Source organism: Aythya ferina (genome assembly GCF_964211825.1).
Source record: "Aythya ferina genome assembly, chromosome: 25".
NCBI classification, from domain to species: domain Eukaryota; kingdom Metazoa; phylum Chordata; class Aves; order Anseriformes; family Anatidae; genus Aythya; species Aythya ferina.
In genome coordinates, this window is record NC_140323.1 from 2,385,879 (window position 1) to 2,412,311 (window position 26,433).

Below are 26,433 nucleotides of genomic sequence, written 5' to 3' on the forward strand. Positions count from 1 at the left end.
GGCAACATTTTCATTGCTCACGGTTCTGCAGCTCCCAGCTTCATTCCCAAATGAGCATCAGTCCTGAGCATCCCACGTTTATCCCCTGTAATGCCTTTTCTCTCCCGCAGTCCCACTACCTCCACTCGCCCTATCAGCAAGCCCTGTCGGCACTGCCTGGGCTCTGGCTGTGCACTGGGAGACCCCTCCTGGGCAGAGGGATGGATACCTGCTCAGCGTGCACGAGGAAGGCTTGTCCTCACCTGCAAGGAACCTGGAAGCAGGGAAAGACAGCACCAACATCACCCTGGGGCGGCTGGCACCAGGGACTTGCTACCTTGTTGAGATCTGGGCAGTAGCCGGCCCCTACCGCTCCCTCCCCAGGAACACCTCTGGGTGCACAGGTGAGCACCCTCAGCACCCTCAGGTGACGCAGGTGGGGGAGCTGCAAGGAGCCCCAGGTGGGATGGGATCTGTGTTCGGAGGAGGACTGGAGGGCACCGTGGTCTTTTTCTCGATGTTGCTGGCTTGCAGTCATCTCCTGCTTCTTGCAGCCTTCTTGCACCAAGGGGCACAGGGCACTTTCTGGGCTGTTGTGCTGGCTGCCTGGGGAAAGCAAGGCTTTTCTGGGGATTTTGTTGCATGTTCAGGACTGGACCTTTTTTTCTCCAACTCGTGTATTTGTCTTTCCTTGCAGTTCCTGCTGCTCCGACAAACCTGAGCCTTACCAACCCAGGCAGCTCCTTGGAGCTTCACGCATGGTGGAACAAGCCCCCCGGTAGGAGGGACCACTACCGTGCTGTTCTGTACAGCCTCACCACCCACAGCAGGGAGCGGGTCCAGATCCTGAGTCAGGATGCCCAGAACATCACCTGGACTCACCTGGAGGCAGGCAGCAAGTTTGCTCTGCAGGTCTTTGCCGTGAAAGGCTCCTTTGAAGCCTCCTCCACCAACATCACCCAGTGGACGTGTGAGTCTGAGGGGCTGGGTTGAGCACAGGGCTCTCCACTGTGCCCCATAGCCCTGTGGAGCACCCACCACCACCTTCCCCATCCCAACCCCTCCCTGCTGTGCACACTCACCCTTTTTGCTTGCTGTCCAATTGTGCTTGGAGCCCTGCACCCTGACTGCTCGTTTGCCCCCATCCTTCTCTCTGGGAGGACCTCTGGTGGCCACCCAGCCCCCTGCTTGGTGCATGAGCACCCACACAGCCAGGCAGCCAGCTCCCAGCGCTGTGGCACACAGCAGGGGCTGACCCTCTCCTCTTTTTTTTTTTTTTTTTTTGTTTATTTCCAGATCCCTTGGCCCCTGCCAACTTCACCCTGAGCAGCCCCTCTGCCTCAGCACTGCGGGCATCCTGGGCAGCCACGGGGCACGGAGCAGAGGGCTACGTGGTGGAGCTCCACGACACAGCCTCCAGCAGTGGTGCTGAGCACACGGCGCTGGCTGGGGATGCCAGGAGCCACACCTTCAAAAACCTGAACCCTGGCACCCGCTACAGCGTGGCGGTGAGAGCCACGGCTGGGCCCTACCACACCAGCACCCCAAACCTCACCCACTGCACACGTGAGTACGATGCTCTCCTTGCGGCCGGGTGTCCTCCACCAGATCTACCTTATTCCCAGTTCGAGTCGGAGGCCATACTGGTCCAGCCAGATCCTGCCTTCCTCTCCCATCCACACAAGTGCCTAGTGCTCATGCCCTGATGGGTGCAGCACTGGGGGGGTCTGTGCTGGACCCCACGGCCTGGCCACCCACACCCAAGCAGCCATCCACATGCAGCCCTAGGGAGGAGGCAACCCCTTGAGGCGGCTGCCAGAGAGCCAAGAGCAAAGCCACCCTTTGGGACCTTGCAGGGCAGACCCACCTCCTGTAGCACATGGGGCTTGGCACGGAGATGGAGCAGCTCCTCTCCTTCTGCCCAGACATGGCTCCTGCCAATAAGCTGTATTTTCTCTCCAGGGCCACTGCCCCCCGTTTCTGTGAACTGGCTGGGCACGGGGCACCCTGACAGGCTGAGCGCGTCCTGGGGAGCTGCAGCCGGGGGGCGAGATGGCTACAGGCTGACCCTATACCACACCAGGCTGGGCACCATGGCAGCTACAGCCTCAGTTGGGAGAGACACCCACAACTTCACCTTCACGGGCCTGGCCCCAGGATGCCAGTACTCCCTGGAGGCCAGTGCCACAGCTGGACCATACCAGGCAGCAGCACCCAACGTCAGTGGCTGGACACGTGAGTGCCCAGAGGACTGTCCCCTGCAGAGGGGTGGGAGAGGCTGCACTGCGCAGCCCTGGAGAGGTCTGGGAGGCTTATGGGGGATCTGGTGCCTTTGGAGGTGTGCATACCCACGTGTATGGGTGCAAAACGCTGGTGCCATGCAGGGTTACCCAGCCGTGCCCACATGGGGACATCCCCTGCCCAAGCAGTCCCATCTTCCTGTATACCCAAGCATTTTCACCCTTGTTGAGTCTCCTCCAGCAGGTAGAAACCACGTTCCCATAAAGGTCTGTGAATCAGAGCAGTAGAAGAGGGTCATCCACCTCTTTCTCCCAGTAGAAAAGGTCTCTGCTCTGGAGATGGATGAGCCCAACCCCTTTGCCCACTCAGAAGCATTTTAAGGCTGCATGAGGTTTCGACAAGCCCTCTGCCAGTTCTGTGTGCTGGAGGATGTGTGCACACACCTGTGGCAAGGTCTGGCAGCTGGGCGTGGGGAGGAGAGTGTGAATAGGATGTGGATGAAGAAGGGTTGGTGAGTGAGGGACCACAAAGTGGAGAAATTAGGTGAGGTGGGAAGGGGATGGAGAAGAAAAGTCAGGAGTTGGAGTGTGCCAATGTGGCCCTGCATATCCAGACCTTAGGGAGCACCAATCCTGACCCACAGCATCCCACCAAGCATCTCTTTCCTTCTGCCTGGCCTCCAATCCCTAATACCAGGTCTGGTGACTCCCCAGGCCCGCTGCCCCCGGCTGCTGTGCGCTTGCTGAGCACGGGGCACCCCGACAGGCTGAGCGCGTCCTGGGGAGCCGCGGCCGGGGGGCGAGATGGCTACAGGCTGACCCTGCACCACGCCAGGCTGGGCACCGTGGCAGCTACGGCCTCAGCTGGGAGAGACACCCACAACTTCACCTTCACGGGCCTGGCCCCAGGAAGCAAGTACGTGCTGGAGGTGGTGTCTGTAGCTGGGCCCTACCGGACACCTGCAGGGAACGTCAGCAACTGGACGTGTGAGTAGTGGGGTTGGAGGGTGATTTTGTGCCTTGCTGGGTGTGGGTGTAGCCTGTGTAGGATTGTAGCAAAAGGTATGGCCCCACTGACCCGCATGGAGACCACGAGCCCTGCCTCAACCCAAGGGCACATCAGTGCCATGGCACTGAGCAGGGCTCTCCCCACCCTCGCCGTCAGCTCCCCCAACCTAGATGAGGGCGGCTGCATCTCTGGGAGCTGAGCACCAAAGAAGCTCACTGGGAGCAGCAGGATGGGGGTGTTCAGCTCCCACCTCCAGCTGGCTGGGTGCACCCTCCTCGCCCATCTTGGTGGCTTGCTGCAGCCAGGACAAGGCTGTCTCTGTTCATCCAGGCACCGCTTGAGGCTTGCAGAAGCTGCCTCCAGGCTGGTGGGTGCAGCTATCCAGCCGAGACAAAGAGCCCTGTCTTGCATGCTCCATCCCTTCCGATGACACTGCCAGTGACTGAGCAATGTCCTCAGACCCTTCACTGATGCATGATGCTCATCCTCTCTCTCCAGATCCGCTGGCACCCCAAAACGTGTACATGACGAACCAGGGGTATCCCAACAGGCTGAGTGTGTCCTGGAGAGCTGAACCCCACGGACAGGATGGGTACAGGCTCCTCCTGTATTACTCAGGATCGGGTATTTTGGCAGCCAACACGTCTGTGGGGAAAGGCACCAGCAAATTTACCTTTTCTGGCCTGGCTCCGGGACAGAAATACCTGCTGGAAGTGGTGTCCATGGCAGGGCCCTACGCAACCTCCGCAGAGAACATCAGCGACTGGACGAGTAAGTGGTGGGAGCTGGGGGATGTGCGTGATGCTCAGCCCTTCCCAGCTGGGCAGGCTCAGCTCCTGCAGAGGGAAGGGGCAGGGCTGGGGCTGGGAATGTTGTCTGGAAGCTGCAGGTATGGCTCTAGCAGTGGGATCGTGGTCTGGATGAGCCAGCGGAGGGGAGAGAAGGCAATACAGCTGCCCTTTGGTACCTCACCATCCCCACCGCCTTTCTCCCAGGCACTCAGAAAATTCCTGGCATGGGAAATATGGGGAAGCCAGGCTTTTTTTTTTTTTTTTTTTCAGGAATGTGGAAATTGCAGATAAGCACAATAAGCCTTTTCATGTGCTTATCCCCGCAGTCCCTGCACTTTGCTTGGGGAATCCAGAGGTCTCTGCTCCCACGCTCAGCCAGCCCCTTGCGGGGTATTGGGAGTCACATGCGGGGCCATTCAGGCAGGTCTCTGATGCAACTTGCCAGTTAGCGAGAGGAATAAGCCACCTCCTCATGCTCATCACTCTGCTTGTCCTCCTATTGCCATTTAAAAGCCGTTTCTGGTAGTGGCAGCCAGCAGCTGCAGGAGTGTTATCACTGAGCACACAAAGCTTCCCTGCATATTTCCCATCTGCTTGTACTTCTGCACATGGAAGAGAGGGCCAAGCATCCCAGTAACTCTACCCTGCTGTGGTTTTCCTTGCAGTCCCCTCGGTTCCCAAAAACCTCTCTGCGGTGGTGGAAGGGAACAACACGATGCTCATCTCCTGGGACAGTGTCCCTGGCCAGCAGGACGACTGCCAGCTGTGGCTGCGAGACCCCAGGAATGGCTCGCTGCCCTCACGGCACGCTCTCACCAAAGGACAAGTCCAGCACCTCCTGCAGGGGCTGGTGCCAGGGAGGAACTACTCCGTCTCCTTGAGCTGCGTGGCCGGGCCCTACTGGAGCAGCACCAAGCCCTTGGCGGTGCCACTGGGTTCGTATGCACTGCTTTGGGGCTGGGAGGGCTGAGAAATGCCTGGGAGGGCTTGAGGCTGAATCAACCCTTGGGGTTCAGCAGCAGGGTGCAAGTTTTCCTGGTGGGAGGTACAGGAGAGCAGCAAGGTGACCCCTCCAGAAGCCATCAGCTCTGTAAACCCCACCACTTCTCATAATCTGGTGGCCTGGCTACTGGTAAAGCAAAGCAGACTCTGCAGAGAGGTCCATTGAACTGCTTATCTTAAAAGCCATCTCCTGCTCAGGCCCTGACCCACTGACCTTGTCCTGTGGCCCTTGGCACAGAAGTTTCCCGAGCCACAGATGTCATCGGATCATATCCAGAGTTGGACCCACAAGGATCATCCAGTCCAACTCCTGGGTCCCCAAAGGACCACCCAAAAAATCAGACCATGTCTGAGAGCGTTATCCAAACACTTTGAGCTCTCCCACTGACCCAGGGACTGGCAGCACAGGACTGTGATGGTGACACCTGCTCTGGGGCTGGGTTTTCTCTGTCCCAGTACGTTCAGGGCCTGCCATATCCAGGGCTGTCTCCTTTGCAGAGCCAAACCCAGTGGAGGATGTGCAATGCCTACCGGAATCCAGGAGCCTTTTTTTGAACTGGACCAGCTCTCTGGGAGACGTGGAGGCTTATGAGGTGGTGACAGAGAGACTCTCCGACAGACCCCCTGCCTCCAAGTACATCGTGAGCGTTCCTACGAGCACAGCCAGGCTGGAGGGGCTGGGCCCAGACTCCTCATACCGAATCACCATCAGCACAGTGGGCATGAATGCCATGAGGAGCCAGGCTGTGCCTTTGCTCTGCAACACAACAGTGGAGGGTGAGTGCCCTTCTTTCCCACAGCCTTGCCACAGACCCCAGGAGAGGACGGTGGGTGTTGATAATTAGACCTGGGGACTTCTTCAGACATCTCTGAGCCCTGCATGCCTTGCACTGCTGAGGGTCAGGGCGCTGAGTGGTGATGCTGGGAGCTGCCACGTGTTGAGCAATCGGTCTGTGGGAGCAGGGCACACTAACAGGCTGTGCTTTCTGGTTCCTCTTCCAGCCCTGCCACCACCCCTACGAGCAGACGTCTTCCAGGTCGAGGCCAGCTCCACAGTCATCATTTCATCCGACCTGTTCAGCGAGGAGAATGGCCAAATCGAGTACTATGGTGTTGTTGCTACCACTAATGATTCACGTAAGTGTCCCTGTGCATTCGGAGCTGCAGTGGCTCCCCAGCAAGGGGGCAGCAAGTCCTCTGCACACCACGTCCATGTTACCTCTGTCCTCTTGTATGTTCCCCTTCAGTGCTGAGGCCCACCCAGGAAACCATGTCCAGCACCTGGTATGACCACTACTACGGGACAGAGGACTCCTACCTGGCTGTGCTAATCCCCAATCCGTTCCACACGAGCCCCAGGAGATCCCCTGAAATCTGGCGAGTGCCAGTGGGAACAGAAGATTGTGGCCAGTCCAGGGCAACGTGCAACGGGAAGCTGAAAGCCAACGAGCAGTACAGGTGAGAGATGCCAGCCTCCCTCCTGAGGGGCTGCAGGACAGAAGGGACCCCACAAGACCCCTGCAAGGTGCCAGCAGCGCCCTCGCTCTCACCTCACCCTCATACTCTGCAAACCCCCAGGGGCAGAGCCCAGGGTTTGCTCGGCCAAGCAGCATTTGAGGGATGCAAGGGCTGTCACATTGGAGGATGTTGGTGGAAGTGGGCAAAGAGAGGGAGAGCAGAAACAAAAGTCGAGGCTGACAAGGGCTGTGTAGGTTGTCTTGGGAGCTGGATGGTTGTCCACCTCGAGGTTAAGACTGGAAAAGGGTGCTGGTACTTGGATGTGACCCAGAGCCCACACTCACACAGGGAGTGGGGACATTAGTTCAAATGGTGCCTACACAGCTGGGGTCCCAGAGGTTGAGGGCTGCAAAGTGCACAGCCTAAGGTTCAAATTCCTCATGAGGCATGCACACACACAGATCACAAGGTCCATAAATTCACAATCTTATTCGACAGTAAATAAAATACAGCAGCATGAATGCACAAGCATACATATTTTATTGTAGGGCTCCTTTAAAATATTTGCTGGTAAAACAAGATTTCTTCTGCAAACAAAGAATCATTTCTTTAGGCAGTCCGTTGTTAATAGGGGCCATATCTCCAGGCACTCCTGACAAAGGGTCCTCCAGAAATCTAGAAGATTGTCCCTCTCCAATTTAAAGGAGCATATAGCAAGGATGGCTGAATAATGATAGAAGTCTCAGAGCTTTGGGAAAAGAGAGGAATAACTTGAGAGAGTGTGTGCATGACAAGAGAGCCTCGCTTTCTCATATGAGTAAAATATTGGAGGCTTAGATCTGCCCTTAAGTTTGGGGGGAGTGGAGTCCAGGTCCCTAGTGCCAGGTTTGGACCTGCTGGCTCTCCTGCCTTTCTTATTTTCTTCTGCTTCTCTTTCTACTTCTGCTATGTGCAGACTTCATGCTTACACGAAAAAAAAAAAAAAAAAAAAAAAAAGTAAATTGGAGCCATTTGAGATGTACACGTGTTACCAAATAGGGACTCAAGCGCCCTGTTTGGGCCAGCACTGGCAAAGAATAAAGGTCGATGTCAGCACAGGCCTGAGTCAGGTGGGTGGCAGAGAACAAAAGGGATTTTCAAGACAGCCATTCCCTTGGAAATCCCACCCACAGCAGGATGTCAAGAGCTAACAGCTGTTCTCAGCTCTCTTGAGGCAACACATTATCATGCCTGGCAGGATAACTGGAATGATCCTGCATTCCCATCCCATGCCCATGCAGGTGTTGAGGTATTGCACCCCAGAGAAGGCATGGGAGAGCGTCCAATTGATTGAGAAGGTTTGAGATTGATTGCCCATCTATTCTTCCTTCTTGCTATTGTTCCTGCCCACTCACCCTCAGGCATGGCTCAGCAAACCTTGCTGCTTAACCCCTGCAGCCTCGGGTCTGGCTTTCTGCTCCAGCCAGCACTGCTGAGATCAGACCAAGATCTGCCAGACCCCATCTGATAGCTGCCAGCAGCCTCGAGGGTAGTTTAACAGCAGCACAAACACGGCAGGAGACCCCTCTGCCCCCAAACACTGTCCCATCCTGTGTGTATATCCACCTTCGTGCTGCCCAGTTGCCATTTTCCCTCCAACATCCACTTTCGGGAAGGGAGCAGCTCTGTCACGGTGTCATTACACCACCTACTGTCATTGAATGACATGTACTAACCATCACTTTCATTTTGGCTTCCCTAAATAACAGATATCCTCCCTATTGTTTTAACAGTTAATCATCAGCGGTGTGGTGAAAAGCAGATACCAGTGGCTGCCCATTTCTGCTCTGAAAGCCAACCCTTCTTTCCTATCTTTCAGTGAGTTATTTATCCACAAACCCTTATCTCATAGCACGACATCTGCAGGCCCAGTTTCCAAAGAGATCTTCGCTCCCAGAAGCCAGGTCTGGGATGCTGCCAGAGGGAGCTCACCCTGGACTCTGCAAACTCTAGGCTGCTAAAATCCAAAGCTACGTTTGGAAGCCCTACCTTGCATTTAGGGCACCAGAGGACCTGCCCTTCCAGGTTATACACTGGGAGGAGAAGAAATTCAGCTCTGCAGGGCGCTGTGAGGCTTGGTGTGTGCACTGCTTGGAGGAGGAGGATGTAGGGCAGATCTCCACTGGGAGCAGGAGGCCCCAGCCAGCTCTGTGCTCTGTGTGGTCTGAGTCGGGGCTCAGCCCCACCAGCTGAGGTGCCCCTGTTTCAAAGTCACTGGGCTCATCTCTCCAGGAATTAATGGGTTGGCATGAGCTGAGACAGCGACTCAGCCCACCTCCACCCTCCCCACCGGCTGCTGACTTTCCTTTTCTGCCTGCTAAGCGAGCACAGCTCTCTGCCTGCCTGCAGGTAGCACCTCGGTGGAGAGCTGTTCCCTGTTTGCATTTTCTGACATTTTCTGACATTCTCCCAAGTGTAACAGACTTGTCCACGAGGCAAGGGAGGAAAGACCATTTCAATACATCCCCTAAATCCCATTCCAGAAAAACAGCCTCATCCAATGCAGAGGCAGCTGGCCCTTACCCCTGGCTCTGCCTGCTGCTGGCTGCCCCTGATGCACAACTCTGCTTTGCCCTAGGTTCAGCATCGCTGCCTTCACCAAATACGACCCAGTGGCCCCTGCAGTGTCGTTCACCACCTTTTCAGGTAAGATGGGTACATTATCTCACCGCTGCTCTGTCCTCTTCCCTACCAGGCTGTGCAGGTTGGAGAGAATTAACAACCAGCTAATGGCAAGCCAGAGGGAGCTCTTGGGCTGTAGTAAATATAATAAACAATGTAAATGTAGTCATTCACTGGCTCATATTTCTGTCCATCTTTCCTCTTTTTGATTCCAGCTGCTCAAGGTGTAGATGCAACTCCACTCCCAATGCCAGTAATAGCTGGAATCGTCGTGGGATTTCTCTTGACACTCACTGCCATTTTCGCTCTGGTCTACTGGAAGCAGCTCAGGGCGAGGAGGTGAGGATGAGCCATCTCTTACCCAGCGGGTGCAGGCTGGGAATCTCAGCAAAACCCAGCCTTAAATGCCAGGCCAGGAGGAAGAGCAGTGAGAGGGTGTAAAAGGAGCTTTGGGGAAACCAGAACACCCACCAGCTGGAGCTGTGCCTGAGAGACAGAAAGCAAAAGCAGCAGGCAGAGGGGAGCTGATGTGAGCCTCCTGCTCACAGGTGCTCCAAGAGCCAGCAGCACACAGTATGCTTGCAGGATCGGCCCCTGTGCTGCAGGGAAGAGTAACAACTCCCATGTTTTGCTTCCAGAACACAGAAGAACAGCCTGCCCCAGGAAATGGTGACCTACAGCTTGAGGTGAGTGCTACCAGCTGGACTCTTCCCTCTCTGCTTGCAAGGCAGGTGCCAGAGCCCTTCACCTACTTCCTTTCTCATGCTTTGACTCAGGAAAAAACAAGCTATGTGTCCTCTCCTTCCCATTACTTTTTAAAGCCTAGGCTTTCCCATGTCCATCATTTATTGCCCATCTCCATTCCACGCCAACGCAAGTGGGAAACGTATTGTCACCTCCTCTGCAAGGCTTCTGCAGTAGGAGAATATCCTCACCAACCCGAAATCCCTCCCAGTGTCTGAGCACTGCTCTGTTGGACTCGTTTCCCTGGGCAGTGCTGTGGGCTATAAACCACCCCCTGTGTGTGCATCCAGGTACCGCAGGTCTCGAGGCTGGGCTGTCTCTCTGGTTGCGTGGCTGGCCTGCCAGACCTCCCAAAAGCTAAGGCAAGTTTTCCTCTGGACTTCATTTCATGCAGAAATGTCCACCGGCCAATTCCCATACAGAACTTCAAGCAGTACTATGAGATGAAGACAGCAAGTGGTAACCACGCTTTTTTCCAGGAGTTTGAGGTGAGCTGAGACTCCTGCTAGAGATGGGACTTAATTTCCCCCCTAGATAGCTCTTTCAAATCCAGCCTGGCTCCAAGGAAGATGTCGTGTCCTGGCCGTTGGGTGCAGGAACAGTAAGCCACCTCCCTGGCCACTCTGCTGGGCAGTCCTGGAAGCCAAAGGCTGGATGGACCAAGTGATCAGGCAATTCCCTTCCTCAAAACATGGTTTGTTCAAGTTTTGGTAGAAATACGTGTTGTCTGTGACATGAGGTGAATGAGCACGGCCCATAGCTGCTTGTGTGCAAAGCTCAGGGCCCCAGACCTGGGCTGGAGGCAAGGCAGTGGAGCAGTATTGCAATGAGATCTGCCTGGAGGGTTTGGGAAAAGAGCCTGCAGCCAAAAGGATTCTGAGAGGCACTGTCAGAGCCACAGGATCAGGTTGTGAAATTCATCTCAGGCTAGCTTCTCTAACGCCAATGTCTGTGAGCTCTGACTTGCTCTGCCTGACTAACTCCATGCCACAGGAGCTGAAAGAAGTTGGGAAGGAGCAGCCCAAGGTGGAGGCCGAGCTGCCAGCCAACGTCTCCAAGAACAGATACCCGCACGTACTGCCCTGTAAGTGCTGCCTCCTGCTCCCAGGGGTGAGCCCCGCTCAGGGACGGGTCCCAGTTGGACACCACGGGGAGACCGTACATGTCCCAGAGCTTTGGGGAGTGCCGTGATAGCTGCTCCTTGGGGAGGAGAGCAACCAGCAGAGCACAGAGCCTTGCTGTTGGCTGCATACATGGGGCTGGAGGAGCTGCTGGGGCTTCTCATGGGGTGTAAACCAGATGAAATTGCAGCTGTGTCTCAGTGAAGGGCTGCCAGGGGTCCCACATGTATGTGGTCTCTTTCAGATGATCACTCTCGGGTCAAGTTGAGCCAGCTGGGGGAGGATCCGCACACGGACTACATCAATGCCAACTTTGTGCCTGTGAGTGCCCGCTTGCCTTCCCCACGTAGAGGCACGGCCTCAGGGCACCATCAGAGAACCCAGCCCGGACTGAGGCTGTGAGGGCCGGTGGACAAGAGCCACTGGAACCACAGCTGGCAGACTGGCGAGGTGTTGGGGTCAGGCAGAGATTCATGGTTGCTCTCTAGCAGAGGTTGATGGCGAACATTTGATGGCAAAGTGCTGTGAACGCAGAGTGAGCGAGTGTGGGGAGACTGGCAAGGCTTTCTTCCTTCTTCTCGAGCACTGTCCTCTTTCCATCCTCTCCCAGCTTACTGCCCCGTCTGTCTGTCTGCTCTTTCTCCTTCTGGTCTGTGCAGCTGCATTTGAACAACCCCGGAGCTGTGCCAGCATCCCCCACCCGGGAGCTTTCCCCAGGTAACAGGCAGGGCACGCAGCATGCTGTGGGAATCCGCGGGGCATGTGTGTGCCAACGGGACAAAGGCAGAGAAGCCTGGGACCTCGCATGCTCACCCTACCTCCAGCACTGGCTGAAGAGCTCAAGGAAGACCCAGATTTATCTTTCGCTGGTTAGGCTGAATGAGGAACTGCTTGGAGGGAAGCGGGGGGTCACGTCCCTATTCCAAAGAAGTAGAGCACGTGCTGGGCAGCACGTTTCCTGTGCAGTCAGCTTCTTCTGAAGCTTCTGCTGAAGTCAGCTGCCCAGGAAGCTGTGCTCACACGGGCTGAGGGCATCTCTCCATCTACAAGAGAGGCAGATTAAGGACTGACTTGGTCCCAGGGCTGCATCCGCCGCCCTAGGGAACTTGCCAACTCCTCCTCTCTGGCTCTTGTTCAGGGCTACACATCCCAGCAGGAGTTCATTGCCACCCAGGGGCCCCTGAAAAAAACAATAGAGGACTTCTGGAGGCTGGTGTGGGAGCAGAACGTCTGCAACATCATCATGCTGACAGTGTGCATGGAGAACGGGCGGGTAGGTGTGCACCGACACACTCAGCCGAGCCGGCACCTGTCTGTGGGAGCTGAGCCTGGGGCTGGGTTTGGGCACTCTGCTGGTCCCTGTGCACGTGCAGCTTCCCCAAAAAGCAGCTTGGGTGGAAGAGGAGGACGTGTGCAGCTCTGCGTTAGCTCGGCGCATGGAGGGGCAGAAGTAGAGCTTAGCAGGACCCCAGCTCCCCTCACCCAGGTAGTTCGGCAGCATCTGAAGTTATTGCTTCAGGATGAGGTGCCTCATTTAGACCTGCTCCATTCCCCATGGGTGATGAGACCTGCACAGGTCCTTTCCTCAGTAGGAGCCAAGGGGAGGTGGAGGAGAGCTGTGCAAAGCTCCTGGTGTGAGGAGCAACCCCCTGTTGTCTCCAACAGATCTGCCCCAGCTCCCCACACACCTCCAGATGCTCCCAGGGAGATGCGATGTCACCCCGGCGGTCAGGCTAGGCCTCCCTGTGACCCTGTCCTACCTGTGCCCTAGGTCCTCTGTGATCATTACTGGCCCTCCGAATCCGCCCCGGTCTCCTACGGGCAGGTGCGGGTCCACCTGCTGGCGCAGAGCAGCTCAGACGAGTGGACCATGCGTGAGTTCAAGCTGTGGCACGTGAGTAAGGACCCGGGGCCCCATCGAGGGCTGTGGGTCTGCACGGGATGCAGCGGGGTTTCGCCTCAGTGGTGGTGGCAGAATCTCCTTTCTATGCCAGTAACGGGGTTCAAAGAAGACCAAGCCCCTCTGGGGAGCAATGTGCCACCTCAGGCTCGGTGGCACGGACGTATCCAATGTGCATCGTGCCTCCTGCCCACCCTTGCTCCTTCCTTCCCACTGCCCTCATGTCCCTGCTATGGGACTTGGCCTGCAGCTTCAAGGACGTGTTTCAGGGCAGGCGAAGGCAGCTCTGCTCCCTGCCACCTCCACACACCTCGCCACGTCAGGGAGCTGTGGGGACAGGACAGGGCAGTAGAAGCCACCAGACAGCGGGGTGGACGTGATGTGGGCTGTCCCCATACACAAGCTGGGTGCCCTGGGGTCTGTGGGTGCTCCTGGGGCTGCGGGGTGCATGCTGATGATCCGTGTCATCGACCCTTTTTCAGGAGGGCCTCCGGGCAGAGCGGCACGTGTCCCACCTGCACTACACAGCCTGGCCCGACCACGGCATCCCAGAGTCCACGACGTCCATTATGACCTTCAGGGAGCTGGTCCGGGAGCGCATCCAGAGCGCCAAGGACGCGGGGCCGACCCTCGTGCACTGCAGGCAAGGCGCAGCACTGCGGGGACAGCAGGGGGGGACCAGGGACCTCCTGGTGCATGAGGTGGGAGGGAAGGCAGCATCCAGGGCATGCATGGGCTGCAGAGAGTCTCTTTGCTTGGGCACTGGGGATGGCAGGGCTGCGGGCAGCCTGTCGTCCAGTCTGGTTTGGAGAGGGACTCTTTATCAGGGAGTGTAGCAGTAGGACAAGGGGTAAAGGTTTTAAATTAAAAGATTTAGGTAGGTTTAGATTAGACGTTAGAAAGGAATTCTTTACTATGAGGGTGGTGAGGCCCTGGCACTGGCTGCCCAGAGGAGCTGTGGGTGTCCCAACCCCATGGCAGTGCCCAAGGCCGGGCTGGATGGGATTTGGGCAGCCTGGGCTGGGGGCAGGTGTAATTAGATGAGCTTTAAGGTCCCTTCCAACCCAACCATTCCACGATTCTGTGATTCCCAGGGGATGCTCAGCACTCCCAGGGCAGTCTCAATGGCCCCACAGCCCCTCAGTCTTTGCTGGTGCCCCCAGGGCGAGACATGCCTAGTGTTGGGGGGGAGCTCATCAGCTGCAGGGTCAGGCAATGCTTAAACCTTTCTGTCTGTGCTCCCAGTGCTGGGGTGGGCCGCAGCGGTACCTTCATCGCCTTGGACCGGCTGCTGCAGCAGATGAAGCAGGAGAAGGTGGTGGACACCTTCGGCGTGGTTTACACCTTGCGGATGAACCGCTACCAGATGATTCAGACGCTGGTAAGAGCTCTGCTCTCTCTTCCCCCAGGCCCACTGCTTTGTGGCATAAAAGCCATCAGGGCTGGCAGACAGATGTGCTGGTGGACTGGTCCCAGCACCCCAACTGGTCCCCAGCCTGTGGCTGTGTTGTGGTGCTGCTCAAAGCAGTGATATCTCCCAGGGCCAGCTCAGCTGGAGTGGAAATTGCCCTTCTGTGGGGATCTCCAGCAGCTTCTTGGCTTGCCAGACCCACAGCAGCAGTGGGACATACCCTGCTTACTGGGTACCATACCCCCCTTCATGCTGTCTGCACAGTGCAGGATTGCTCTACATTGTTCTCTGCCTTTGTCTTCCAGTCCCAGTATATTTTCCTGCACAGCTGTATCCTGGACAAGATCTTGGAGGAACCACTCCTGGGTTTATCAGGGACAGAGACGTAAGGGCCTGCTGCATTTCACCTGCCCCTTCCCCCCCCAAACCCCTAACCCACAGCCCCTCCAGGCAGCACGCTGGGACCTGAGCTCAGTCTGGGCCTTGATCCCAGGACAGAAGGGCAGGGAGGCCCCACCAGCCATCCCACCCAGCATTTTGAGGGGGGTCAGCCTGGGGCTGGTTGCTCCTTGCAGCACAGGGAGCCCAGTCTAGAGCAGTGTGGGGCACAGGGCACACTGCGAGGGCTTGGGGGACCACGTCCTCCTTCCCCCCAGTGTCAGTCTCAGGGGCTGTGCCAAAATGCTGCAGAGCTCCCGGGGGTAGGAGCAGGTCAGGGCTTTGCCCCCCTACCCTGTTTCTGAGCCTACTTCTGGAGGTGACCTATTTATCTGTATGGCCAAATTCTATCCTACCTCATTCAAAAGAGGATGCCCTTGCCTATGCTGTGTCTTGGCAATGGGCTCTGGGCTGTGTTACAGCTGAGACCCATCAGAAAGGGGCTGGAGAGCCAAAAGAGGGGTGGAGGTCTGCCCACAGCCCTGCCCAGCTCCTGTGGACACAGCCTGGCTAATTCTGCACTTGTTCAGCCTCCCCCTTACCACCAGTTTCTCTCCCCAGGTCGTGCCCCATCCCACTGAAAAGCTTTGCACAGCACTATGCCCAGAATGCAGCCAAGTCCAACATGGGCTTCCTGAGGGAGTACGAGGTGAGCACTGTCCTGGGCAAGGTGCGGGGAGCCCTGCCACGGCCACACACACCGTGGGGGCCTGGGGAGCATTAACAGCTGCTCAGACTGGGGGACACCCTAAAAATCCCTCCTCAGTGGGTCCCGTACCCCAGTTTCCCTGTGCCCGGCTCTCCTGGCAGCATTCCCCTCTCCATGGCACTGCGTCCCCAGCCCCCTCACATGTCCTGCACCGAGCAGGATCCGTCCATGACCCCTCCTTCCCAGACCCTACACACGGTAGGGACCTACAGAGAGATGCAGACAGCGTGGAGCAGACCTGGCAGCCCACCCCACTGAGCCTTGGCTTACCTGCCTCTGCATGGGCAGCTGTAAGCACCCTGCTGCTGAGGCTGGGCACCCTCAGGAGTCCCCAGATCTTCCTGAACCTCCTCTGCTCACCGCTTCCACCTCTCTCTTTCACTCAGACCCTCCTCGAGGTTGTCAAGGAGGAAGCCAGCTCTGCAACACCATCTTCAGGCAACCAGCAGACACGGCCCTCAGCCAGCATCCTGCCATGTAAGTGCTCTCACACCTTGCACCCTCTCACCATGCCTCACAGTGCAAAAAAGCTTTCTGACACTCTGGAGTGGGTCCACCAGAAGGCTACCGAGGTGGCTGGGGGCCGGAGCATGTGTTGTATGGGACTGCGGTTGGGGAGGAGGTTGTTCAGCCTCGAGGAGAGAAAGCAAAAGGGAGATCACATTGTTGCCTTCACTTGCCTGCTGGGAGGGCACAGAGAAGATGCAGTCCGTTCAGGTGCTCCATGGAAGGACAAGAGGCAACAGGGATAATTTGGAAGACACGGGGTATTCCAGCTCAGTAAAAGGGAAAAAAATCCCATGAAGATGGCCAAAACCCAGAGCAGAGGTCCAGAGTGTCTGCAGCATCTCCATCCTTAGAGATGTGCAGATCTCCACTGGACAAGACACCGAGCAAGCTGCATGCACGCATGCACCTGCCTGGAGAAGGGAATTGGGATAGAAACTGATCAGTGGTTCCAGGAGAAGCTCTGAGGCTGTGTTTTGAGGACCAGCATCCGCAAGCTGTACAAGAGCATGGCAAAGAGGGGATCTTGGCAGAGAGTTGTTGAATGGGGGGCTGGAGTTGCGTGGCTGCTTGCAGGAGCTGTGCGAGCGTGAGGCTGCCCTGGCTCCCTCCATCACCCACATCTCTTGCAGATGATCGCTCCAGGGTGAAGTTCTCCCTGCTGGACCAGGGCCCTTTCTCGGGTCTCCTGCAGGTGTGGCGCATCCCGGTGAGTCGTCCTCCCCCTGCAGCAGGCGGTGCTCCCCTCCCCTGCTCCCCACCGCTGTTGTGACCCTGAGTGAGGTGCTCTCGTGGACCAGAGGGGTCTGTGGGGATGGAGGATGAGTCTTGCCTCCCTCCTGGGGCTCTGCCCAGTTTGGTCTGTCCCCATTTCCCTCCCTTGGGGCTTCCTCCTCTCCCCTTTCCCCCTGATGTGCTGAACTTCCCTTCTTTTCCTGGCCTCTCCCTCAATTGCCCAGGCTGCCCAGGTTCCTGTGCCACCTTCTCCAGCTGGAGAGTGATGTTCTCATTCCCCACCCAGGGCTGCAGCTCCGGCAGAGACTACCTGGCTGTGCAGGGACCTGACAAGCTGACCATGGAGGACTTCTGGACCCTGGTGTGGGAGCAGGACGTTCACACCATCCTAACGCTTCTGCCATGGCAGGAGAAGGGGGAGGTAAGACACCATGCCTGCCTGCTCCTTGACAGAACAGGGATCTGTTTAACAGAGCTGGAAGCCAGAGGAGCTCCAAAACTTGGGCTGTCTTTTCTGAAGGGGTGCTTCTTTTATCCTGAAGCCTACTGCAGAGCCAGCGTGGCTGATGCTGAACTTTTCCTCTTTCAAAATGCTCCCACAGCCTGTCACAGGAGGGAGGCTCTTTGCTGCCCACCATCAGATCCTTGGTCTCTTAAAGCTGCATCCCCAGGGCACCCACGGACAGCAGCTCCTGCCTCTGTCCAGCTGAGCTGGAGAGCATTTGCTGAGCAGAGTCCCACTGCCAAACACCTCTGTGCTAAAAGGAAACCTGGCTGCTGTCCACTGTTTTTTCCAAAAACTCCTCTGGGTTTCAGCTGGGGGATGAACTGGCATGGAGGGATATTTGGGGAGGTCAGCCCAGCTCCACCACAGCCCCTTGAGATGGTGAATGGTCTGAAGCACGGCCACCACCAACACGAAGCCAAACTTCTTGCGCACAGGTCCCAGCTGACGCGTGCTGGCCCCTGGAAGGAGACTCCCTCTGCACAAAGATGCTGACCATCCAGTGCGGCACCGAGAAGCCTGTTTCGGGATGGAGGTGTACCCAGCTCAAAGTGAAACACGTATGTGTCCTCTGTGGGGTTTCCCCACTGCCTGGGACATTTCCCACTGCTAACCAACGGGTCTGGAGGGGCAGGGGCTGAGAGGTCTGCGGAGACTTGGCTGAGCTTCTGGAGCAGAGTGCCAGCAGCCTGTGAATGCAGGAGGGAGTCTCGATTGCAGCCTGCAGAAGGACTTCTGCCGGGAGGTGCATGGGAGAGGCCGTGGAGGCTTCCCCAGCCCTTACCAAAAGATCAGGGGAAGGGGAACAATTCCCCTGGGCACAGTACCCACGGTGCAGGCGATGAGCAGTGCCCCAGAGGGGACTCCTAGGACAGAGTTACAGAAGTCCAAGAAAGCATCTGACAGCCTAAGGACCCAACATCTGGGGCTCCTCTGCCTCCAAACTCACCCATCCCTCCCCAACAGCCCTGTCAGCTCTTTGTGTCTCCCCAGGAGAAGAAAGGAAAGGAGAGGCAGGTGCAGCAGTTCCTGTACACGCTGTGGAGCAGCACGAAGCAGCCGGATGCCCAGGGGCTGGCGGAGCTCCTCGCTGCAGTCAGACGGTGCGCGCCCAGCCGCAAGAGAGCCGCTCCCCTCCTTCTGCACTGCAGGTACATGGAATTGTAGAACCGGGTTGGAAGGGACCTTACAGATCAGCGTGACCCCCTGCCATGGGCAGGGACCCCTCTCACCAGCACAGGCTCCCCCAAGCCCCATCCAGCCTGGCCTGGCAGCTCCTAGGAGCAGGTACCCACAGCACCTTGGCATAGCCACCAGCGTCTGTGCCCCCCACCAACAGCCTCAGCATTCTGGGGCATTTTGAGAGTCCATAGGAGCCAGGGAAGCTCACATGAAGCCAGGCACACAGGATAAGGAAGGCAAACAGGGCTGGACCAGGGGCAAGCACAGATGGAGCAGGCACTCCTGGGCTGTGGTGCCCACGACACCCCTGGGCTGGCTGCTGGGACCCTGGGAGCAGCCCTGACCTCCTCTGCTTGTGGCCAGAGACAGCAGTAGACCACACGTTAGCAGGGCTGACCCAGATGAGGGATGCACAGCTTGGCAGGGCAGGGTGGGCTGTGCCTCCAGGCTCCTTCGGTGCCACTTTTGGGACCACCGGTCAGTGTAGAGCTCCTTGCCACCCACATCAGTGCTCACAGCCCCCCCTGCCCCACCAGAGCCAGCTGCTGTGTGTTTCTCATGGTGCCTCTCACCTCTTGGCCTGGTGCCTGCAGTTACCCCTCCTTGTCCCTTGCAGCGGTGGTGTGAGCCAAATGGGGACGCTGATCTCCCTGGATTGCCTCTTGCACCAGCTGAAAACAGAGCGGGTCCTGGATGTCTACGGGGTGACCCTCCAGCTGACGAGAAGCTGCTGCCTCATGACCCCCACGCTGGTAGGTGGCAAGGAGGGAGGGCAGTGGGCTGGGCAGGAGGGGACATCGGTGCCGAGCTGTCCCCGGAGTCCCACACCCTCAGTCCCCGCACAGAGCTGTCAGCACAGACACCTGCAATCTGCTTTTTTTCTGCCACGTTCCCACTTTCCTGCCTGTCACCAGGGCCGGGGTTACCTCCGAGGAGGTTGGTGGGACACCCTGCTGTGTTTCCAGCTGCCCCGCAGCCATGCGAGCCACAGGGCTGGGGCACTGATGGTGCTGCAGCTGTGCCGTGCCGTGCCGTGCCAAACCATGCCGTGCCATGCCAGCCCAGTCTCCCAGCCCCACGTGTGCCATTCCTGATGGGTGCTGCTGGCACAGGTGCCCTCTGGTAGCTTTTCCTTTTGCTGCAGCCACTGTGTGCGCTGCTGCAGCATCCCTGGAAACCCTCCCCACAGGGGGCGGCAGAACTGGGGCAGATCTCTCCAGGGCTTCCCAGCTGCAGAGCCGCCTGTGACCGGCTAATCACATTCTTAATTAATGTGAACCATGCGCTTGGTGGGAGCCGGAGGAGGGCAAGGCCTCCGCTGCCCCAGCCTCAGAGCTCCTTTGTATTTCAGCTGTGCTCTTGCCGCGCGGAGACACAATGTGCCCATAAACACGCAGCAAGCGCCCGTCAAACGCTGCTGCCCCATGGTGCGGGGGCAGCAGAGGCAGCAGCCTCCCCACCTTGCTGCAGGCAGTGCTTGTTCCGATCCCAGCACGCCCTGTTCTGGCCTCCAGCCCCGTGCCAGCCTCCTCCGTCACCACGGGGTCCGCCAGGACGCTGCCTTTCTCTCCAGCGGGGGCACGCTGCTGTCACGCCAGGGCATCGGCTGATGTGCTTGGGTTTAGAAGCCAAACAAGGGGGAAAATGAACCTTTGAGTGGTTGCCCCATGGGTGTTGGAGCACCCTCAGCCCCAGTGTGGTACGGGTCCCTGGGGACGTGCCCCTGCCTTTCGCCAGGCAGCGAGTGTGCCTGGTCTGAAGTCAGCACAGGGTTGTCGCTCCAGATTTCACAATCGGGCTGGGCTCATTGAAAACATGCTCTGGTGACCTGGAATCGCAGCCATTGTGTGATCTGTGGCTTTCCTGGTCGTGCAGTGGGACTAAACCCACCGCCGGCGGGGAGGGAGGCTCCTCGTGACTTGCAGCTCAGCCAGCGCATTAGCGAGCTGCATGGGGGCCCCTCTGTCAGGTCCCTAATCCCCCTTTCTGGCTACCATGTGATTGCAGCCCACATTTGCTGGCCAGCCCTGCCCTTCAGCGTGAGCACTGAGCACAGCCTGACTTACCTTTCCCGGAGCCCTGCCAGGGGTCGGTCCCCAACCAGCCCTGCATGCCCAGCACCTTCGCCCCAGGGCGCTTTGGAGCCTGGCGTTGTGTTGGAGCAGTCTGGTGTTTGTGCAGAGCATTTACCAAACCTGCAAAGGAACAGAGCTCTCTGGACCAGCTAGGTGCTGACAGATCATTTTGCTGATCTTAAAAACAGAACAATAATGCAACTGGACTAAAATGACCCAGACTGGGTGCTTGCAGAGATCTACCCTGGTCAGCCCTTCAGTCCGTTTTGTTGGGATAGCCACCGAGGGACACTCCTGCCCATAGGTCTTCCCTCCTGGTCGCAGGTGACTGCCAGACCTTGTGCACACCACAGAGCTCTCCCCAGTGCTGCCCTGCAGCAGTGCTGGAGTGGCTCTGCAGCCATGGTTTGGGTGCAAACCCTGTGGCACATCCAAAAGCCACAGCTGTGCAGATTGAGGAGGTCAGGTGCTGTCGTTCCTCTCACACCTCAGTGCAATTTGCCTTCAGGTTTTATGAGTGGGGATGATGAAGCAGAAGGAAACAAATATGGTGTAAGTGCAGCTCCAGGCCTCATTCTTCCTTTCTGGGCAGATCTGGTGACACAGGACAAACGTGGACCTCTTGGGACAGGGAATCCTGCTCTGCCATCAGACAGTGCTGGCTAATCTCCATCACAAAGTAATTGTAGGGCTTTAGAGGCAAATTGCAGAGCTAGTTCTGCAAACAGGAGGCCTCCATCAGAGACCTGACTCCAGAACCCCTTTCTCTTTCTCAGGACCAGTACATGTTCCTCTACACCTGCATGCGGGACATCATCGCTCAGAAGCAGCCGTGACACCACTTGGCACAGCCCAGCACCGTCCTGCCCTCCACCCCTGCAGGGTCCTGGCCGGAGCCAGGAGCTGGGGTGAGAGCCCAGCGGGGGTCCTGCAGCGAGAGGGGACCCACCCCAGTGCCACCACCACCACCACCGTGTCCTGCATGGTGTCCACAGAGACTTGGGGTCTCCTGAGCAGACTGGGGCAGCGTTGTCCTGCCCTGCTGCAGCCCCTCGGCGCAGACACGGCCAGGGGCTGGGTGGGATGCTCCTTGGTTTGGCCGCTTTGCTGGGATTCCTGGTGTCTGGAAGGTTTGTTAACCCAACTGCACTCAGCACAGGAGGGGCTGCCCGTGTGCACGGGGCGTGCTGAGGTCTCCAGCACTGCTGTGGGCGGTGGGAACAGGCTCGTGGCGGCTGACGGATCAGCATTAGGTACAAACAATAAACAGCCCTAGGAAGGAGAGTGCTTGTAAGGGTGGGTTTGCTTTCCTGGGGTCCTGGTGAGGCCCAGACTTTCCCCTCCTGTAGCACGGCACCCATTCCCAAAAGGGAACCGGTGTCCCTGGCCAAGTGGGCCACAGGCAATGGACCAGGTGCCCTTGGCCAGCCCAGGCACTGCTGCCCATGGCCCACAGCAGCTTCTGCTTGCTCTCATCTGCTCCTGGTACCGAGCAGGTTTTACCACTTTACCACTGCTTCTGGCTGGGTGACAGCATACCGAGAGCTCTCCAGGAGGATGTGTGAACACTGTCAACATAAAAAAGGACCACGAAGCTCTGAGGATATGCATATGTGCACAAGACGATTTATGATGTTATCTTGGCAAGATATCCTGCTCATACTTGCAGGAGTCACGTCTCACCACGGTGTTTGATCCCCAAGCCTGTCAGCAGGGTTGGTGATGTCCAGCTATTTACTATTCATGAGGGTGTGCACAGTTCATAGCAGCAGCCACCTGCTGTGTTCTTTGGGAGAACACCAGTGTGTGCTGGAGGCCTGACATAAAGCAAACAAGCTGCAGTCTGGTCCAGAGAGTAAAGTCCCTGGCTTCTGCCGAGTCTTACATGTAGGTTGATGACAAGATGCGATGAAACAAACCTGGATCGACCCCCAGCATTTCCCTGCTGGTGATGTTGGGCACAACCGGTGGTTCTCCTTGGCTCGGTGTGGCCTTGGAGTTCCGGATGCTGAGGATGGTTAAGTCTCAAGGGTGTGTGCAGCTTTGAGCTTTAGCCTGGTATACTGTTTGAAGTCTGCAAGCTCCATTTAATGACAAGGAGCATCCTCATTTGTGTGCCCCAGCATGCTTTATTGTGTGTTAAACACCTAATGCCAGTCCAGAAGACCTCAAGAACATCTGTGGAGCCCCCTGAGCTGGAAAGTGGGGCCAAACCCCAGTTAGAGTGCAGATGTGGTACAGGAGCCACTGCCATGGAACAGGTTATAAGAAAGACCCTTGTGAGGGGCACAGAAGCAGGATTCCTTGGGAGGATAGCTCTCTACAGCCTGGCAGCCAGTGTGTGCAGTTCGTGTGCCCACCCCAGGCTGGTGGCCCCTTGGCTCTGCATCACCTCCAAGGTTAAGGAGGGGCAGGAGCTCCCCGTCCTCCCTTTCCTATTTTTCTGCAATCAGAGCTACCCTGCGGCTTGCAGAGTCATTCTGCCCGGGGCTTTGCTCAAAGCCATATTCCCCGTGGAGAGGGACTGGCTCTGGCTGTACCGCTTGTGGCAGCGGAGAGGCCAAAGGCCTCATTTTGGGGCTGCTTTCCCAGGGCCTGCTTTGGGCACTTGCTTTCTGCGGCGAGGAGCAGCACATCCCTGCAGGTCAGCCACCCCGTGCCACTCTCAGGAGCAGGGCAGGGTGAGCTCTGCTGGCACCTGCCCCACGCCACCTCCCACCCAGCGGGGCTCAGTGCAGCACAGCTCCATCCGTCTGCCCTGCCACGTTGGCTGTGGCACCAGGACCTTTCTACAGCCCCTTGGGGAATGCTCGTGGGTCTCCTGTGTGCCTGTGCACAGAGGTGGCAGTCCCAGCCCCCAGGGCATGGGGACACGGTGAGGCAGGGCTGATGCACCGCCCTGGGGCCTGTTGCACGTTGTTACAGGTGTGCTGGCTCCAAGATGCAAAGAAGCGAGTGAAAGCCACGTTGGGGGAGAGGCTGCTGCCTGCAGAGCTTCCAGAAATCCAGGAGCAAGTGATCCCACAGCCCTCACATCTGGCTAGCACGACGCAGAGCTCGCACTGAGCCAAAATGAACCTGCAGACGGCTGCAGCCAGCGCACGGGGCTGCAAAGGGACCTCATCACCAACGGGACAGGCAGGTCGCAGGGAACCATCCCACACGTTTCACCCCATGGGTTCGGTCTGGTTGCAAATGTGGCACAGCCCTCTGCCCCGTGCCTCATGTCCCGTCCAGCAGGAGGCCGACCCGGTGGCGGTGACGAATTTACGACCTCCCACCCACTGCTGCAGCGGAGGCTGGAGCCACAGATGCTTGCAGAGGGTGTCGTGGGAGCTGCGGTTTGGATGAATAATTTTCCAGCCCTGCAGCTCAGAGCCACGAAACCCAGAGGGGGAGAGACAACAAGACAGTAAAACAAAACAAGCCTCCAGCTCCGGCCGCCCAGCGTGTTCTGGACCGAGCCGTGTTGTTCTTCGTATCGAGCCTGCCCCAGCCTGGCAGCATCCAGCCACCACCCTGCTCCACCAGCCCCTGTGCAGAGGCTGAGACCCTGCAGATGAGCAGGGCTGGGGCTGTTTGGGACCCTTCCCTGCTCCCTGGACTGAGAGAGGAGAGCAGGGCCACCCGCCCCAAGCATCTCCTGGGGACCTGCAGCCATGGGAGCTGGGGTCCCGCAGCTCCTTGGTCCCATTTCTCCATTCACTGGTGCTGCTGCTCTGCCTTAGGCTCTCCCCTGTCCCCTGCTCTCCCCTCAGGGCACAGAGAGTCCCGTGGCATCTTCCCCCAGCACACCAACAGCTCCCACCCCAGGGAGCCCAAGCTGAGCACCTCCATGAAATGAGGGACCTGGCTTCAGGTTGTAGCTGCCCCATCTATCCGTGCCGTGGGGATGCCCGCTGCTCTTTCCCTTTCCACCTGAGCCACACCAGCATCACTGAGCACCAGGGCTTCAGCTCATCCCTTCCCAGGATCTCCAGCATCCTCTCCCATCAGCAGCTGCCCTCCCTCACAGCCAGGTGAGCAGAAATGGAAAGCAGCCAGCACCCTCGTGCTCTGCAGCAGGGATGGTTTTCCCCAGAGATTGACAGCTAAACTGGGATTCTGCTAGGGTGAATCCCGAACCCCCTAAAATAACAAGGGAAGAACTTCGTTAGCCTGGAAACTTCGACAACTCTAACAAGCCTTGGCAGCCTCAGAGCACAGCCCAGAGCTTGTCTGGTGGTCCACAGCGAGGATTCAGCCAGCAGTGCTGCCCGGACACCCAGCTCCCCTCGGGTCCAAGGCTTAGACCAGAGCCAGACCTCCTCATTTTGGTGCAGGAGTGAATAACATGGCCCTCGCAGACCTGCCAAGCACAGGCAGTAATTGTGCTTGCAGTAGCTCACGCTGGCTGAACCTCATTACACGCTGAGGCTATGCTCTAAATTTTTCCTTTTTTTTTTTTTTTTTCTTTTCCTGCTCTTAAGTAAGCTGTAGGAAGACTCGTCAGCCATGGATGGTGGAGGCAGCAGGAGAAATCCCAGCCAGGATGTCACCTGCCACCCAGAGGTACCACACCTCTGTGTTAGGCTTGGCCACAAATGCTGGTGTTTGGTCCCGGAGTCTCAGGAGTCTGTGAGCAGGGGTGCAGCGAGTGTTTTGGGGAGCTGGGCTGGGCGAAGGGATGCTCAGAAGCAGCTCAGAGAGGAGGTAGTGCTGCCCTGAGCACGTCTCCGCTCCCCAAACCGCAGGCTGCCACTAGAGGACAACACACAAACACGTGTGAGCCTTGCAGGAAAACCTCCACTCGCAGAGCAGGGAGAAGCTGGGTCTGGAGCTCCCGGTGCCTTCAACCAGGGCACGGCACAGCCCGAATTACTCACAGCAAACTGCATTTTCAGTGAGAACTGGCTGAAAAGTGACACTTCCACCCCAGAGGGACTTATTGGGAATTCCAAGTTTTGCCATGGAAACATGGAAGCTGTCCGGTCCAAACAACTCCACGTCCAGACTCGTCATTTTGCCAGGAGCCAGGCGACACGCTGGAATAAATGAACACTTCAAATATTAATGTCTATTAGCGGCTCTCAGGGAAATGAGACAAGGAAATGAAGCACCACAGCTGAGCTGGAATAAAAAGCAAACAGAAAAGTTGGAGCAAAGTGTGACATGCAGGGCAAAGCCCTCCAAATTCGGGCTGTGTTGCTCCAAAAACAATGTGAAAAATGTCATTGCAGTCAATGCCTTCCTGAGGAAATGGCTCTGTTTCAGCAGAATGGCACTTTTCAATAGGAATCTCTTTAATGTGATTTTTAAGAGCTCTATTAATAGTGAGCTCAGCCAGAGTCCTGCATCCCCAAGGAGAACTCACTGAGCGAGAAATTGTCAGGGGCTCGCAGTGCGAGCTTTGGCTGCCCAGAAAGAGAGACGGGGAAATCATAGATAAAAGCTGCAATCACAGCCAGGAGCAGAGTGACAGGCCCGACACTTTCTCCAGATTTACACCACATTCCTGGCTGCTGTCAGAGCAAATCCGTTCATTTCAGGCCATGCTAAAGCCCCGCAGCAGGGCTGGAGGAAGGTTTGTCAGCGGACCCAGGGAGAAACCTGTCTCTTAGGGCTTCCCATCCACCCACCAGGACCCCTCCATCCGGCTGGCAGTGTTTTACATTTGGAGCTGTCAAAATACATCGCCGATGTCTAATTAATGACATCTCCAGAATTGCCTGCCATGGAAGTGGCTTAATTCTAATTAAATCAGTTCCTGCTCCTGTACGAAAATCCTCGTTCCTCCGCACTCAGCGGCAAAGTTTCCACTGACTTCAGCGGCGATAGGGTTTCAGCCTGGAGACTGCAGGATCTGAATGGATTTCACAAATGAAATAGCTTCAGGTCCTGCATCACCCAGGCTGGGAGCCCTCAGCCAGGGTCTGTGCATCAGCCCCAAACCCCGAGCTCGATTTGGAGCAGACCTTTTCAGAAGA

General features: G+C 57.3%; 1 protein-coding gene across 1 annotated transcript in view; it reads left to right on the plus strand.

The window, feature by feature from the left end:
* Window positions 1-21,751, plus strand: part of LOC311423515 (receptor-type tyrosine-protein phosphatase V-like) — a 32,333-nt gene extending 10,582 nt beyond the window's left edge. The window contains exons 11-39 of the mRNA XM_084497573.1: window positions 111-383; window positions 677-949; window positions 1,276-1,545; window positions 1,942-2,214; window positions 2,934-3,206; window positions 3,727-3,999; window positions 4,685-4,954; window positions 5,520-5,798; window positions 6,024-6,158; window positions 6,269-6,479; window positions 9,097-9,164; window positions 9,356-9,479; window positions 9,779-9,826; window positions 10,279-10,372; window positions 10,878-10,968; window positions 11,250-11,326; window positions 12,144-12,278; window positions 12,777-12,899; window positions 13,388-13,548; window positions 14,151-14,286; window positions 14,622-14,701; window positions 15,316-15,403; window positions 15,850-15,940; window positions 16,603-16,679; window positions 16,992-17,126; window positions 17,648-17,770; window positions 18,204-18,361; window positions 19,009-19,144; window positions 21,244-21,751. Of these exons, the coding sequence (XP_084353699.1) occupies window positions 111-383; window positions 677-949; window positions 1,276-1,545; window positions 1,942-2,214; window positions 2,934-3,206; window positions 3,727-3,999; window positions 4,685-4,954; window positions 5,520-5,798; window positions 6,024-6,158; window positions 6,269-6,479; window positions 9,097-9,164; window positions 9,356-9,479; window positions 9,779-9,826; window positions 10,279-10,372; window positions 10,878-10,968; window positions 11,250-11,326; window positions 12,144-12,278; window positions 12,777-12,899; window positions 13,388-13,548; window positions 14,151-14,286; window positions 14,622-14,701; window positions 15,316-15,403; window positions 15,850-15,940; window positions 16,603-16,679; window positions 16,992-17,126; window positions 17,648-17,770; window positions 18,204-18,361; window positions 19,009-19,144; window positions 21,244-21,303 (4,535 nt within the window). The 3' untranslated portion in view covers window positions 21,304-21,751. The remainder of the gene's footprint in view (window positions 1-110; window positions 384-676; window positions 950-1,275; window positions 1,546-1,941; window positions 2,215-2,933; window positions 3,207-3,726; window positions 4,000-4,684; window positions 4,955-5,519; window positions 5,799-6,023; window positions 6,159-6,268; window positions 6,480-9,096; window positions 9,165-9,355; window positions 9,480-9,778; window positions 9,827-10,278; window positions 10,373-10,877; window positions 10,969-11,249; window positions 11,327-12,143; window positions 12,279-12,776; window positions 12,900-13,387; window positions 13,549-14,150; window positions 14,287-14,621; window positions 14,702-15,315; window positions 15,404-15,849; window positions 15,941-16,602; window positions 16,680-16,991; window positions 17,127-17,647; window positions 17,771-18,203; window positions 18,362-19,008; window positions 19,145-21,243) is intronic.
* The last annotated feature ends 4,682 nt before the right edge of the window (window positions 21,752-26,433 follow it).